At 37.2% G+C, this 16,782-nt stretch overlaps 1 protein-coding gene across 1 annotated transcript in view; it reads left to right on the forward strand.

Annotated features, from left to right (window-relative positions):
- Positions 1–16,782, forward strand: part of CACNA1D (calcium voltage-gated channel subunit alpha1 D) — a 5,051,180-nt gene that overhangs the window by 2,509,295 nt on the left and 2,525,103 nt on the right. The window contains exon 15 of the mRNA XM_044077483.1: positions 10,463–10,583. Coding sequence (XP_043933418.1) covers positions 10,463–10,583 — 121 coding nt within the window. The remainder of the gene's footprint in view (positions 1–10,462; positions 10,584–16,782) is intronic.

A 16,782-nucleotide genomic window follows, 5' to 3' on the forward strand; every position in this document is an offset into this window, starting at 1 on the left:
TTTCTACCTTTCTTATGGGCATATGCATTTATATATAGTTAGCTGTCTTTCTCTTCCATTGGCTTTCCTGGGGCATGTAAGTTCTGAGGTTTTGGCATCTGTACTTCCTGTATGTATCTCTCCCATTTGGGTTTTTATCATACGAGAGATGTAAGACATGTGGACGGGCTCAGGCTTTGGTGTGCTGGACGGCCATACAGCTACCCTAGACAAGATATCCACCGTACAAGGAATGTGATGACCTTACCATTGGACCAGTAATCAAGGAGGTTGACAAGTTCACACACAGTATTTCCAAATGTAGCTCTCTGCATCAAGTGCAGTTTCCCTTAAGAGTACATAGAGACCACAGTCACTCTGGGTCTGGTTTCTCACTGTTCCTCCAGATCCCCAGTAAGACCCCCCCCCCACTGGCACAGTTATAGATTTGAGATCTCAGCTGAGTGAACAAGCCAAGACCCTCAGCACCCTCTCTGTCCAACCAGGTTATTTAATAATAAATCATAAAAGAACAAGACAGTACTAGATATACATTCAGAATGACATCAGAGTTCTAAAACCACAGGAAATATTTAAAACAACATTGCAGGACAGTTCCAAATAAATAAAGAAAAATATCAAAACTAAGTTTCACTATATTCCTGACTGTATCTAAGACAATTAGTATACACTAGAAACTTATTTCATTAGAGCAAGGCAGATGTGGTGAATGGATCTTCTAGCTGTTGTCAGGTCCAAGACAGAATACAGAATGCCCTGTCTCACTAAGAGGCTTTTCAAATTAATATCTCAAATATTACTGCTGGGATAACTTATAGAATTGCATCATTTCTTGTCATCTGACTTTTAGTTCCCAGACCCAAAACCCCAATTTCTAGAAGCTGGCAGCATTTAGCATCTACCTTGAAAATACATAGACATCAGATCTTTGGCAGATGCTAGAAGTCATAAAACAATTGCATTCCTTCATCCTTTCAAGACTAGTAAGTAATTAATTCACCCTAAAGACAATACCGAAAGCTACTCAGCACAGATGCTGTGTCTGCCTTGAAAACTGAAAGATACCATATTTTATTGCTTAGCTTATAAATTCAGCTATTTTCTTAAATTTTGTTGGACTGAAGTTAACCTCCTGTATTCCAGTTTCCACTGTTAAAATATATACATCTAAATAGTTACAATACTGCATGTACATTTCTGTTTTTTCCAGTAGGGTACACTGTGGCTACATTTCAAACAGCACTCCGCAAATACCCTTTTCAATATGCACATCTGTACAGGTAGTTTGATATACACATGACACACAGTTCTAATACAGTTGTAACACAAGCATCTTGTATAAATCAATTCGATACTCACAAATGGCATATAATTATTTACAAAATTTCAGCTAGCTGGGCAGGCAGTATTTCCTTTAGTCACAAGGAACACTGCAGTATTGATCAGTAAAACATCTTACTATTATGGTGAGTTCTTACACAACTGTATTTTATTTAAAAGTAAAGAAAGTTGAGGTAATGCTGTCTTCTAGCAGAAGTGATAAAATGAAGCCTTAGAGCACAACTAAAAAAATTGAAATGTATAACATTTGAACGTGGTCTTTTGTTCTCTCTTGTTTTGTCTTTGCTTTGAAGAACTTAGACATATTTAGAAACATCTGTACTCTGCCTAGGTATGCTTTAAGTGTTTCTCTTAATCAGATTAGTGTGGGCCAACTATGAGGTCTAGTTTTCTGTAGAACAGATTTTTCTGTACATTATCTGTTCTGTGTAACTGAATACAGTTTTATTCTTATGTTTGCACTTTCACATTCCTTTTAGTAGTTAACCTGTAACTGCATTGTTATCTTATTGTTTAATTAGGAAATGTTTATTCACTTTTTACCTCTTGTGGCTGGTCTTTATTATATATGTATTATTGCTCTTCATTCTCTGAGTGGAGGATTATCATTTACCACTGGTTAACAGGGTATGGCTTTCCTTCTCCACTTAGCTGGATTGTTTGAGCCTACTGTTAAAATGTTAAGGTGCAGAATTTCATATTTTGGATTAATTAAGAGCAACAGGCAACTGGAGATCTGTAGCCATTTTTTAGAGTGGTAACAGGGCTGATGTCAGGCTGTGGAAAACCTATTTAAAAATGTTAGGTATTTTATACATTCTGTTTAATTTTTTCCTATGAGTACCACATTGGGTCTGCAGTGTGGATTTCCCATGGCCTGGGAAAATGTCATCTTTTCCAATTTTGGATAGAAAAAAGAGATGTAAAGACACGAAATGTCTTTGATGTAATTTTCTTAAGTTCTTGTGTCTTCTGTGCTAGTAAATGTAAATCATAGTCCACTTCAAAGAAGTAGCAGACTAGAAGTATGAAAAGAAAGAAGATATTGAAATGTAGAAACTAAGATGTATGTTGACATCCTACTTATTGGTGCTGTCTCTAGTCTCTGGGCTGATGTAATTAAGGCCTTGTCTTTAAGAGATGGCAGAACTGTTTGTTACTTTTGGCATGAGAAAGCAAAACATCTAGCATAAAGCTGATATAATGCTTACTTCTAGAGGATGCAATGTAAGCAAACCTTAGAACAAAACCAGGGAATTGAAGTGTATAAAAATGTGAGCTGGGTCTTTGTCCTCTATTGATTTTGCTTGTTTGCTTGGAAGAAATTGCTAGCTCATTTATGAAAGGTGTGTACTCTGCAATTATTTTAGTATTTCTCTAATTCTGAGTAATCAGGGCCAGTAATTCTTAGTAAGACTAGGGATCTAGTTATCTGTAGATCAGATTTTTCTCTATATAGTCTGTCCAGTGCAACTGAACTCTGTTTTATTCTGCTGTGTTCACTTTCTCATTCCTTTGCATACTTCACCTGTAACTGCAGTGCTGACTTATTGCCTAAGTAAAGTTTATTCACTTCTAAGCTCTTGTGGCTGCTCTTTTTTATGCATGTATTATTGTTGTTTATTATATGAGAGGAAGGTTATCAATTGCCCCTAGCTGACATGCTGTATCTCTTCATCTCCTGTTTGGGTCTACTACCAGGGAAAATATTAAGGTGTATTATTTCATGTGTGGCTGAATTTAAGAGTGACAGGTAACTAGATATATGGCCAGTTGTGGAGTAGTAGTAGTACTAGTGTGCCAGGAAAAAAACTGTAAGAAATTGGTGAATTCTTCCAGCCTTCAGTGGGAATTGTGTACATGAAGATAATGTGAAAAGCAATTACCATGAATAGGGGCACTGGAAAACACTGTAGTTCACAAAGAGGCGAGCTGAGAAAAGACCTGGGGTGCTACATTAAAGACTCTGTTCTGAAAAGGACTTTGATGATGGCTGCACAGTGATCAGAAAAATAATGTCAGCTCTTCTAGTCCAAAAATAGAAACTAAGAAAAGGGAACCAATAAAACTGTCATTTTAGGTAAAGTTCTGATACTGGATAGTTAGTATACTAGCTGGTTATCAGCAAAAAAAAAAATAGAGTGAGAACCAGAAAAGTTGAAAACAAAACACTTAACTGGAAATATTCCTACAACTGTTAAATAAAAAAAATAATTCAGAGGAAAAAATATAAATCAAATGTATTCATAGATGATTAAAATAAATGAATCATTGAATGAGTATTTATAAGCACCAAGATCTATATCAGTAAAGATACAGTCATACAAGCAGAATGAGTTGATCTTGACAAAACAGCGACTGGAAGGAACAGATTTAAAAATTGGAGAAAGCAGAGTATTTGTGGAAAATGAGTATTCACTGTACACACCAGGGAGAAGAGAAGTAAATTTATCCCAGCAATCAGGAAATATCTAGGGGCAGGTGTGAGATTCAAGCTGCTGTATCCAGCTGTTTTCAGAATATTTTTCCTGGAGAATCAAAGGCATTTATGGATATAGAACATACTAAGGAGGAGATAAGTGTTTAACCAACAAAAAATGAATCAGCAATCTGAAGGGGAATCTACTTTGCATTGTCTGACAGTAAAGCTATTAGAGGGACCTTGACAGTGAAGCCTTTTCCAATGTTCCAAAGACAAATGCTTGAGAGACAGAAGAAAGCACATGAGTTGACTAGAAGAATAAAGTGCACACTGGACATGAATCAGAGTCCAGTGTTGGGAGATGAAGATGATCAGGAAGAAGACCAGCAATATTTAAATTAGAGAATAAATAGTAGACTATAAAGGATCTATCACACTTGTGATTTACAACTTAGAAAGACAAAGTGGCAGAGAAAGACTGGAGTTTTGTTATCTTGTTAAGCTTGTGGGTAGGTTGTTTAGAAGGGTACACACACACACAAAAGAAGTAACTATAAGCAAAACAGTTTTGTTATTAGTGTTTGTTAAAAACATTTATTGATATGTAAATTATATGTTATATTGTAAAATAATTTTGTATTGTGTGCAGTCAGATGTATTTTAAACATGCATTTGGGGTCTTTTCATTGACTGTTATGTATGTTAAAGATATTAAAGTAATTAAGTGTTTTTTCGTAGTTATACAAAACTTTGGCTTTACACTATAACAAGATAAAGACTGGACAGAAGCAAGTTTCATTTAACATAATCCTGTGGTCTTGGGCTGCTGGGGTGGGGCATAAAAGTGTACTGATTGTATTATATGAAGAATTAAGATTATTCCCTTGTTTGTCCAAGGGTAGATGTCTAAATTAATGTCCTTTTCTTAAACTAGAAATTAGTTTTTGAAAGTAAATAGGCTTCAAAAATAAGACAAAATGATGAAAGACATGACAGAGCTATGTTTATTGCATCTGCAAGATACTAGCTTGTTTTTTTTTTTTGCATTAGCAGATGTTCTCAGTGGAAGACATGAAGTCTACAACTGAGGGCAGTTGGTCAGGGATGGTTTGAATGCTGTGTTCTGAAATTTACTACGATTCCTTCATGCATCTGCAGAGTTGTTAGTCACCTTTGTTTTCTCATTGCTGACTACTTTTACATGGAGTCAAGTTAATGCAAGTGCAAGCAATTAATTGTGAGATTTCTGAACATTCCTTGCTTTAAAAACGCAAAATCTAAAGATACAGCAGCAAGCAGTTCAATTAAAAGTAGTCTGAAATTATGGGAAGCTAATAAGAGATAGTATCCTCCACAGCAGCCTTAGTACATTAATGTGTTTAATACAACACAATTTAGTTTCATTTAAAGGTAGACAGAGCACATTTTCTTAGGGTTAAAACCTAGTGTTTTCTTAAAGCATGCAAGCAGTTTTTCACGTCTGGGATAGTAAAAGAACTAAGAAAAGAGCAGGCAGCAATCAGTGTAAGGAGGAAAATGGGTTGCAATGTGCACTTTAGCATGGTTAACCTAAATTTTAGATTAGGTAATAATGCCTGTGGGTACAGCTGTCAATTTTATGCAGTTATTCCTGTATGGAGGGTTAAACTTCATTTGTTGAAAATGTACATAGTTTTTTGTGTCTGTTCCAACTTAATATAGGATGGGGTGAAAATGTATATATTTTGCTTGATGATTTTCATTAAAGCAAACAGTCTTGAGAAAGTGACGTAGGTTCACATAAAGATGAAAAGAAACAACTATACGAAAGATCAGCCTGCCAGTGTCCACATTTAATTCTGAATTTGACAATAGAGATTTAAAAATAATGTCATGTAAAATAGGTTGGGACAGCTGACCTTTTTAACATATTTTGTACTCTGTCCATAGTATCTTGGAATGTAAATGGTCTTACAGCTGCAGACAACAAGGGTATAGTATTTAATTTTATTAAAAAAATGCAAATAGCAGTGCTGCAGGAGACACCTTTGGAATGAAATTAGAATGTGAATTTGACAAAAAAGGGGTTTCAAGAAGGATATTCAGAAATGTCAGGGACAAAGGAAAGGGGGAGTAATACTTTTTGCTAGACGGACTGCAGAAGTGATAAAAGAGGAAAAAAGACAGTGATGGTAGATTTTTGGCAGTAAAGAGCTGTTGGTAAGGGAGGAGGATTATGCTGGCATGTATTTATATTCCACTAAAAACTGTTGTTATGGAGCTTAAGAAAATACTAGGAGAAATAATCAGCTTTCAGCAGGGGAAATTACTTTTAGATGGGGACCAGAACTTGCAATAGCAAGTAAGTGTCAGTGGGATGTACCAGGGAAAATGCAATAAAAGCTGGTACATTTCTGAAGAAATTCATGAAAATATTTGATATGGAAGATATGAATTCAGTAATAGGATCTTTAGAGTTTACATATTATTCTCTAAGGTACAGTAACTGGGCTAGTCTAGATATAAGTTGTATTTCACAGACTATATGCATTCAGTTGAAATTTTCAGCACACATACAATAACTATTTCAGATCATGAACCAATAAAAATAAGATATAAATGCAGGTTAATGAAATACAAATGAGACACTGGTGCTTAGAGAGGAATTGAAGTAATGGGTAGTGGAAATTATTTGAGAATTAATAGAGAAAACAGAAACCTCTCCAGAAGAGATAGCTACTAAGTGGATACAATTAAAATGGTGTTGAAAAATAGAGTAGAAATAATAGGGAAAGAGATGTGGTAAATAAATAGTAGGAATTATTTAGAGAGAGACTAGTAAAGTACAGAATAAGATTAATCTTACAGGACAAGAAGCAGAGCACCTGCAAATAGTATCTGGATAATATTCATGAGTTTAGAAAGATTGCTGTTAAACCAAAAATTTTTAACAATTCCAGAGCACAAAAACTTTTGGCTCAATGACATAGGCAACTAAAAGTAGAAAGGTTTGTCACCAGAGTTAGGGAGCCTATGACAAGAAAAATAGCTAGAGATAATATAATGGTATTAGAGAGATTTTGGAAATTATATAAACATTTTTTATAAAATAGAGGAACATGGAAACCAAAAAGGGGCATAAATAGAAATATTTATGGAAGACTTATTTATGCCAAGGTTGGAAGAAGATGAGGTTCAACAACTATTACGTAAGATAGGAGGAGATGAGATAAAAACAGTGACATATGATATGTTGTCAGGGAAGACTCACAGAATGGATGGTATTCCATTGGAGATATGGAAGTTAAGAAGGCAGAAAGTTGTAAAGATGTGAAATATTTTATTTAGAAGTAGGAAGAAAGCAATGGTGACTATATTACCCAAAGAGGGTAAAGATCTGTCAGACCCAGCTTCATATAGACCTATTTCAATTTTAAACAATGATTATAAAGCCTTTGTCTGTATATTAGCTAAAAGAATGGCAAATGTGTTGCAGAAATTGATAGATATGGATCTCTGTGGTTTTGTGGAGGGGAGAGAAACATCTGACAACATTAATTTTACAATGATGATCCAGATGGAGTCATAATTTAAGAAAATACCACTTTTGTTGGTGGGGCTAAATGCAGAGAAAGCATTCAACAGAGTAAACTGGGATTTTATGAGTAGGACAGTGGAAATTTTTGCATGCCTTGATATAATAGTAAGATGAATTAGGAGGCTATAGAAGGAATTGGATGGTTAAACCGAAGTGGGAGGATTCCTTTCCATAAGTTGTGTTCGAACAGAGGAAACAGGCAAGGATGTCCTCTTCCCCCTTTATTTTCTGAAGGAAAATAAGGGACTCAGTCATTCAAGTGTATAATTTGTCTTGTAATCAAGAAAAGTTGGCTTTATTTGCCGATGATGTTACTTTGTACATGATAAATACAGAAAGGGACATTTTGATGTTCTGGGACATTTTCTGACAGTTTTGTATCTTTTCAGGTTATAAAATTAATGAAGATAAAACAAATGCTATAGCTGTAAATTATATATATGCACACACAAAGCAGTATTCATATTTATGGGGACATAATAAAATGAAGTATTTAAGAGTATGGGTTAAAAAGATTTCTGTTATGATAGCTAAGGATATGTGGGAAAAGGCTAAAGAAAACGATAGTTTAAAAAATGGAAGCTCTTGATTATGGATCTGGATAGTAAGATACAAACAGTTAAACTGTTTTAGTCCTGTTAGTTTTATATACAGGCAAGACACATTGTTATCAGCCAGATGAAAACATTGTGACATTTATTAATAAAGAGTTGGAGGAATTTATCTGGGAGGAGGAAATGACAAGAGTTATCTGGGATAAGCTGACCCTCCCTGTAGAACAAGGTAGTTTAGGAGTATCTGATTTATTGGATATTTTACAGCTATGCAGTTAAGGTTCACATATTTAACACAAGCAGAAAGTTATAATTCAGATTTGGAAAAGGATGATGATGAAGCAAGAAGGAGTTCAATAAATAAGGAAAGAGTAGGATTTTGGATGCAGATTATTGAGGAGAATAACAATAATGCAGAATATTATATTTATAAAATTGCAGAAACTATTCCAAGAATTAAGCCAATAGTAGAATAGAGAAAGGAAAATTTCCCTATAGGGATAAATGCAAATAGGCGTACATGAGAAAGGCTAAAGGGGGCTGGGATTTAAAGGAGAAAATGGACAAAGGAACCAGGTTACTAGGAGCAAATAACTAGAGATGGGAAGCTTATAGAGTTGTATGAGGCTAAGAAGTTTGGATTTTTCAGGTTCGAGACTGCCTTCCTACCAGAGATTAATGTCAGAGTATAGGCAAAAAGAAAGAGACTGGGGAGTCCTAAGTGAAACATTAGAGTCTTTTGTTGAATCTAGAACAGACTCTTGTGAAAATGGGGGTAATTGGTGGGAATATAAAATATTGCATGATAACTATAAGAATCAATGAGAGGCAGTTAAAAAACATTGGAAAAAGAGATTAGAAGACTGATTTACAAGAGAACAATGGGAGGACATATTTATGGCTCCTCAGGTTTGCAACAAATTCCAAAATGTTTAGGATTTTTGTGTGAAAGTGTTTGCATATGCATTTTTTATATGCCAAGTAGACTTCAAAGAATTTTTCATTAGATAGATAGCAAATGTTGGAAGTGTGACTGGGAAGAAAGCAGCAACTGAGAACATGTTTCTGGGAGAGTAATGAGCTGGCAGATTTCAAAAATTCCTACAGAATACTCATGTCAGAAATATCAGGGAACAAATGGCTGTATCTATGGAAATGGTTCTTTTGGAGCTAGGACTCATTATTTGGATTGCCTAGTTATACTAAGGCCTTATTAAGTTTAATTCTTGTGGCTGCCAAAAAAACCAATTACTGGAAAATGGGAATCAAAGTCTAAATCAACTGTATTTGAAGTACTGAATAGTATAAAAGAGGTACAAGAACTAGAACAGGATCTTTAGAACAGAGAAGGAGCAAATTATATAGAAATAAATAGAAACTGTGGGGACAATACATGCAGAAAAATGTAAGAGGAGACAGGAAGTGAGCAATTTATGTAACATTGGACTGGTGGTAGTTACCTGAAGAGACAACAAAAGATGCAGAGTGTATAATGTATGTAAATGGAAAAAAAAATGTTACTATGGTTCGTTTTCTTTTCTGTTAATGTATGTTTGCCTATGTCTTAAGTGATAATTTAATAAAGATATTTTAAAAAAATCAGAAGAAGAAGAAACAACAACATAGAAACATCCCCATTATTCACAACCTTCTAGGTGTAAGTGGGGGCACAAACAACCCTCATAGCTGTCTTTTGGACTGTTCTACCTGTACCATACAGTAGTGTACTCGGTATGTTCCTTATTTTATGTTTGTTTTTCTTTCGGCTTTTCCCGGTTAGCGGTCGCTACAGCGGAACTCCGGTCCGCTAATGATTGGCAGTAGATTTTTATGGTGCCGAGGTGCCAGCTCGATGCCCAACCTTCAACGAAGGCATGCCCATTCACGCATGTCTTTCGAATGCTACTCGACCGCGGGGAGGACATGTTCCTTGTATAAAGATTAAATTGAGTCACATGACAGTAGACTTGATGGTTGTTGGCAGGCACAGAGGAAAAGAGAACAAATGAAAATAACATTTAAACAAAATTAAGCAAACCTTGTTTTGCCACACAGATAACAGTCACATGACAGCAGCACTGGGAAGCAACTTACAGCTTTTAAAATGCTGTTACTATTACTTCTACTACAGTATCAGAACTTCACCGGAAAACAATTCATAGCTTTTGTTGCCACACATGTAGCAGTAAGAGAATTACAGTTGTAATCAGTCAACACTTTTAAAATATGTTTTTAAAGGTAGTATCACATAGAGACAGCTAAATGTCCATGTGTATTCCTAACCAGTTGTTATGTGTTCTCAAACTGGATTTCAAAGAAAACTACCTCTTCATCTGTCCAAGTTAAGTTTTTGGTATCCATTTCTCAAACACATATCTTATGATGAGATAGTCAGTCATAATCATCTGTATTTATTACCTGGTTGATCAACTTTCATGTAGTGCCCTAGGTTTTTAATATGAATATGAGAAATATGATTGGAAGATTAATGTTTCTTGCCTGTATAAATGTATTCTGCAAGTATTGATTTCATGTAATTGAATTTAGTTTTGTGTATTTGTTTTACAGATCCTGACAGGTGAAGATTGGAATGCTGTAATGTATGATGGAATCATGGCATATGGTGGGCCATCTTCTTCGGGAATGATAGTCTGCATATATTTCATTATACTTTTCATTTGTGGAAACTGTATCCTTTAAATTTTTATTAGCTGTGCTACATGATCTAACTGTATGTGTACTTTAATAGCACATTATGTCATATTAAAGAATTCTAGAAAGCTTTTTTTTTTCACTTTTACACTAAGCATGAAATGGTGTGTAACAAAAAGCATGCAACATTTTTCAGGTGCTTGAAAGTTCTTTTACATGTTTGTATCATGACAGTATTTTCCCTTAGTGTTGCTCACATTTGGAAAATAAAAGAAAGCAGAGACCAAACCTTCTGGTCTAGAGGGATAAAACCTTTAATTTGGCCTAGACAGTCTGAGGTTGATTAGTGGTATGGGCAGCAGCTGGAGCTGGCATGAGGGTGGAGATGAGGGATGTTGCTTTCCCAGCTGACCACTTCTGGGAGGAAGGGTGTGGGAGGACATAAGTGGGGTGTATATTCCTCTGGTTATATCATGAATAGACACCTGACAATCCCACAGGAGTGCTGGCAGGAAGGGGGTTAGTTAGAGCTGTCCTGAGAGGTCACATCATTCACAGAATAAATTACGTCCTGACTGACGCTCATTGCACTCTGATCCCTGGATGTGTTACTGAGCATATGCTGTGGAAGTAGGGGCTTAGGGACAAAGTTGAGTAATTCCTGATGGATGCCTAAATGATGAGCCTTTGTCTGCTGCCACACCCACATATGGGAAATGAATAGACCCATTTACTGAGATAGCATCCAATACACTTGTCTTGCAGTGGGAGGCATAAAGCTCCAGAAAAGGGCCCCCCTTGAATGCAGAATGAATGTGTGGGTTGGCCAGGAGGGTTCTAATATTCAGCAGCAGAGAGAACAAAAAACTCCAATAAAGTGCAAAGACAGAAAGTGAGACAAATAAAAACAGAATGTATTATTTTTATGAATACTCCAGTGTTTGTTCTTGTCATAGAGTTGCCATTTGAGCTCTTTCTGCTCTTTAGAAGCCATGATTTTTCTTTTACTGCCAGATCATCTTCTGACCTCATAGCCACCTAATCAACAGAGCCCACTAATGATCCATTCATTCTGCTACCACAGTAGACTGGAGTCTTGCATTTTCATTTTCTTAAGGATTAAAGCCACATTTTTATAAGAAATGTACCTTTTGATGCCCTATACTAAGATGTTAAGCAGTACAGACAATTGAGTTGTCATAATGTGAGACTTCATTTTTATATTACTCAGCTTTATCCAGTGCTCTTTCCTCAGGGGAAACGAGCAAAGACTGTTTCATCTGATGCCAGCAAGTGTGTATGCTTGCATCTGTATACATTAGGCTGACAGCAGCGCACCTTTCTGCTCTTTTTTCCATCCATATGAGTAATACCAAATAAGCATACTTCCTTTCAGTTGCAACAGTTAGTTCTTTTAATAATTTACTGCCTTCACCAGTCAAGAGTTTGATCATTTTTCAAGTCTCTAAAAGACAAGCATTGCCTGTTTTTTCACAGTTATTTTTTTGCTACATTCTTGATTAGAAACATCCTCCATGGAGCTTATCCTCTTCTCCCCCTGCAGTCAGCAGATCTCATCAAAGTATGTTCATCCAAGATTCTTACTTTGCTTGGGAGAATCCTGTAGTGTTACCACTTGCAATTCTTGTGCTGGTTTTAATTCTGCCACTATATGCCATATCAGAAATGTATTCAGTCATGTAACCTGCAACTTAATTTAAAAAGAGAAAAAAGTAACAGCCAAGCGTGAGCAGGTACAAACCCTTTTATGCCAGGTCAAATAAAGCAGGATCCAAACTTGTAAAAAAAATATTTAATCCACAAACAACTGACAGAGAGATAAGCGCTTTCGCAGTAATGCTTCTTCAGATCTATGACGAACACTAAAACTGCTTTCACCATATATACTGTTCCCAATCAGTGGCAAGCAATTAGTAAAACATTCCAAAGAATTTTAAAGAGACAAGAACTGTTGCAATAAAAATACATGGAATAAAATGCAAAGAATCAAATGTATATAACATTCAAAAAGCATATGTAAAAATCTTATATAAAAAACCTGTTTTAGGAACATCTATAAAAACAAATATAGACAAAATAAAAACAAGTGTTCTCTTGAGACACATTAAAACAGTTGGTTCACTTAATATTCCTTCTCTGCCTTAATTTGGGTCTAATTGAGGCCCTTTCATTCAGGCCAAATCCTTTATCTGCTTTTAGTAATATGATCCATTCTGTTTCTTTGCCCTCTGTATAGACTTTAATATCCCCACCTCTTGGATTAGGAGTAATCACCTCCAGTACCTTAAATAAAAATACATGATGTGTATTGTTCATCATAACATGTTTGGCCAAAGCGCAGAGTCTGCATGTCCTCCCTGTGGTCGTGTGGGTTTCCTCCAGGTGCTCCGGTTTCCTCCCATATCCCGCATTCTAAATTGGCCCTATGTGTGAGTGTGTGCGTGCGTGTGCCTTCTGTGGAAGGTTGGGCGCCGGGCTGGCAACTCAACACTGTAATAACTCCACTGCCAATCATAAGCAGACAGGTGATCCGCTGTGGTGACCCCTAACCGGGAAAAGCCGAAAGAAGAAGTTGTTGAAAGAAAGGAGGGGGAAAAAAGATTACAAAACTGCTATTAAGGAGAATGATGGACTACTACAATCAAAAGTTCTGAAAACATTTATTCCCTCAAAAAGCTGTAAAAGATAATTCCATTTTTATTTATTATTCAGGCAAGCCTATTGGGTCTTACTTGCCTTTATATGGGATAACCCTGGAGTACCGTTTGATTAAGTGACATGCTCAGAGTCATTCAGTAAGCAAATAGATTTGATAGACTTGAACCTTAGATAACCTTAGATAACAGGCCACAGCTGATTAACAGCTCATAGTTTTAATACTCAACTGCCAGGTACGTCTTGCTTTGTCCCCTTTGAAGTTATGTAATACAGATACATCATACTGCTTATAGTTCAGAATCCTTTCTGATATGGAACTTGTATTTCTGAAGAACTTGAGTGGAGGGTGATAGATTATGTGGATAAGAAGAGTATGTGGTGATAGCATGTGAAGGAACATCAGATTAATATCAGTGACCATGGCTACAGAATAACAGGGATGAGTGGGTCATATATTTTTTTTTCTGTTCTTGTCTTGGCTTTTAGCAGTTGAACGGGTACCTGACAGGAATGGAGCTGAATGGCATATTGCAGTCAAGTAATAACATGGAGTAAAAATAAGGATAATATGTTGATTTAATATTGAAAATTTGTCTCTTCTTTGTTGGTTGTTCCATTTATCTTCTGTGTATAGGGCTACAAGTGACTCCTGTTGTTGCACGCAGTGATAGCACAAACAGCGCTGGAGACATGCCTAACCAGTATGCCCCCTCACTTTTTTCTGCCACTTGCGCAATTTGTATTTCTTCTGTTGCTGAAATCTTCCTGCATTCTGTTCCTAAGAAATATAAACCATTTGATACAAATGCTGACCATGTAGCAGCAGTATCACAAACCAAAATTCACATCATCATTTCCTGTTTTTTTCCCTGCAGAATAGCATGAAGTAAAACATTGCTGTCTTGCAAGTATTTCAGTCTGGCTAGCTAAATATGCAGAAAATGGAAGCTCTTGGCCTATCTAACATCTGTCAAGGTGGAAATGGTGAAAAGTTTCCTTACATTCCTTCAAGACATTTAAGAATGATTTACACTTCATCTTTTTTTTTTTTTTTTTTGCAATTGACGAGCATAGCCTAGAAACTTAAAATCAGAAAAAAATATATTTTTTGTAGTGGAGCAAGTGCCCTCTGCACTCCCACAGTAGGTGGCTTGCCCCTTCAAGTCAGTAACATATGTAGATTAACTCCATAATCATAGTATAGTGGGGTAAACTGAAAACTAAAAATCTTGAATGCACCACTGGCACATAGAATGCAAATAATAATGTAAAAAGAAGCAACAAAACAAAATCATGCAAAAGCTGCATAAAAACAAGGGCTGCAACGGAATTTGGTTATACCATGGTTGAGAGAACCCAGAATGTAGAGATTGGATAGAGGATCCTTTGGAAAATCCATGAGGAGGCAAAATGTAGGAGTGTCAGATGTCAGCCACACCCTTGTGAAGTTAAGTTCAACCCTAAGACAACCTTATTTGTTGCCAGATGTTCTTCGTGTTTCGCTGTTACAGTCATCACATTTGGGTTATCCCTGCCAGGGTAGCCCTCAGCTGGCCTAAATACCAGAGACTTAGTATTTCTGCATCAGTTGCTGTCTCTTGAGGACTGACGTCAGGTCATCCATGGTATAAAGGAAGGCAGCCAATGGCCTTACATCAGTCTTTCTTGTCATGGAGCCCGAAGCAGAAGCAGTTTGCATGAGTGCCGGTCGGCCGCTACCTGAGTTTTCGTTTTTGAATTGAAGTTGAATTCTTCTAAAGCTAAATACCCCGTTGGGAATCCTTTTTTCTTGCACTGACCGATGTCAGAAAAAGTTAATAATTGTCTCGCCTGTGGAAAGCAAATACCACATTGACACTTCCACTCTTACTGCATCACTTGTCTAGGCCCATACCACAACGTCCCCCGTTGTCGTTTCTGTGCTTTGTTTTACGCCAGCACTATTCATCATCTGGCCCTTATTGTAGCCAGATATTTTCGTTTACAGTCCTTGAATTCCAATATGGCTTTGGTAAGCCATCTGACAGTAGATCTTCTGAAAAAGTGTAAAGATAAAGACAAATACAGACCTCACAGGTCCAAACCTACCGATGATGCTTCTGTTAAGCTAGCTGTCAGTCCTCCGGTACTCAGTGAGGCGCTTTCGCAGCTCCTGATGCCTGCTTCAGTTAATTTGCAGGCTGCTACCAAGACCATTTTGGAGTCCGGTATGTCACAGAGCTTTTCTTCATCTAAGGATCCTGCGGTTGTCTCTACCTTGGATAGGTCCGGAGCCACTGAGCAGGCACCGGCTTCTGAGGAAGTCCTTCGCACCACCGAATCTCGACACAAACCGACGCCTTCTTTCATGACTACCATTCTTTCGAAAACAACCAAGTTCCTTAGGCCCAGGGTTTGAACCACACCCAAGAAACCGACTACCCACTCTCAGGCGCCTGCTACCTTGCCTCAGTCTCAAATGCTTAAAATGGTAGAAAACCTTATCCTGTTTATTAGGAGAAGTCAAGCCACCCCTCAAAAAGGAAAAGAGATCTGTGTCTAGTAGTTTTGTCTGAACAAGAGTCAGATGAATCTGATGCAGTGACTATGAAGACATGCAGCCCCTCTCCTCTTATGAGGATTCTAATGCAAAGGAATACATTCCTTCAGCCTCTCCCCCAGAGGATTTTCCATTGGGGAAACCCTACATACCTTAAGGGAGCATTTCCAGTGGGAGAGTCAGGACTGCCCTCAGGATAAAAAGAGACTCAGGGAATTCCTAGATCTTCCGCAACACAGACCCTTAGCCATCCCCATAGCCCTGGATATGGTGGATGATGTTTTCCCTGAATCCAGCTTGACTCCAGATGCCCTCCCTCCTGCTCCCAGGAAACCAGACAAGTACTACAGAGTCCTTAACTCACACAAATATATTTTTAAAAATCCAACAACTGATCCTGAGGTCATTTTTCAAGAGCCAAAATGGATTAAAGCAACCTCTGCTAAGAATCCCACCCCCTCAGACAGGGATTTCTGAGCATTGGACAGATGGAGTAAAAAAGTATACACCTCAGCTACTCTTATAATCAGGGCACTAAATTGTCAGTTCCATATGCTTAAATATCAGCAACATACCTTGGAACTCCTTAAACAAAAATGTCCTCTTTTCCTGCATGGGTAGAATCTAAAGATTTACAAGACTTAATGCATTCTGCAAGTCAAGTAACTAAACATACTTTGCACTGTGGTTTTGATGCCCTAGAAACTTCTTGCTGGGTGGCAGTCACTGGATCTGTCATTAGAAGACAGGCATGGCTTAAGGAACAACCCCTGCCAGACCATGTCAAATCTAAATTGTTGGATGCACCCTTGCACAAAGATAACTTATTTGGCACTAAGGCAGAAGAGGTCTTAAAAAAAGATGGAAGAAAAAGCAAAATCTATGCAAACAGTTACACATTCCTTAGAGGTCCAGCCCTCTAGGTTCAGCAGGCATTTTTCCTCCAAGCACTGGTCCTTTACTGCTCTGAGTAACAGGCCCAGCCTAGGCCTCATGGAAACAGACCCTCCAGACAGCA

Source organism: Protopterus annectens, chromosome 7.part0 (genome assembly GCF_019279795.1).
Source record: "Protopterus annectens isolate FY-2018-M chromosome 7.part0, PAN1.0, whole genome shotgun sequence".
Classification (NCBI taxonomy): Eukaryota; Metazoa; Chordata; order Ceratodontiformes; family Protopteridae; genus Protopterus; species Protopterus annectens.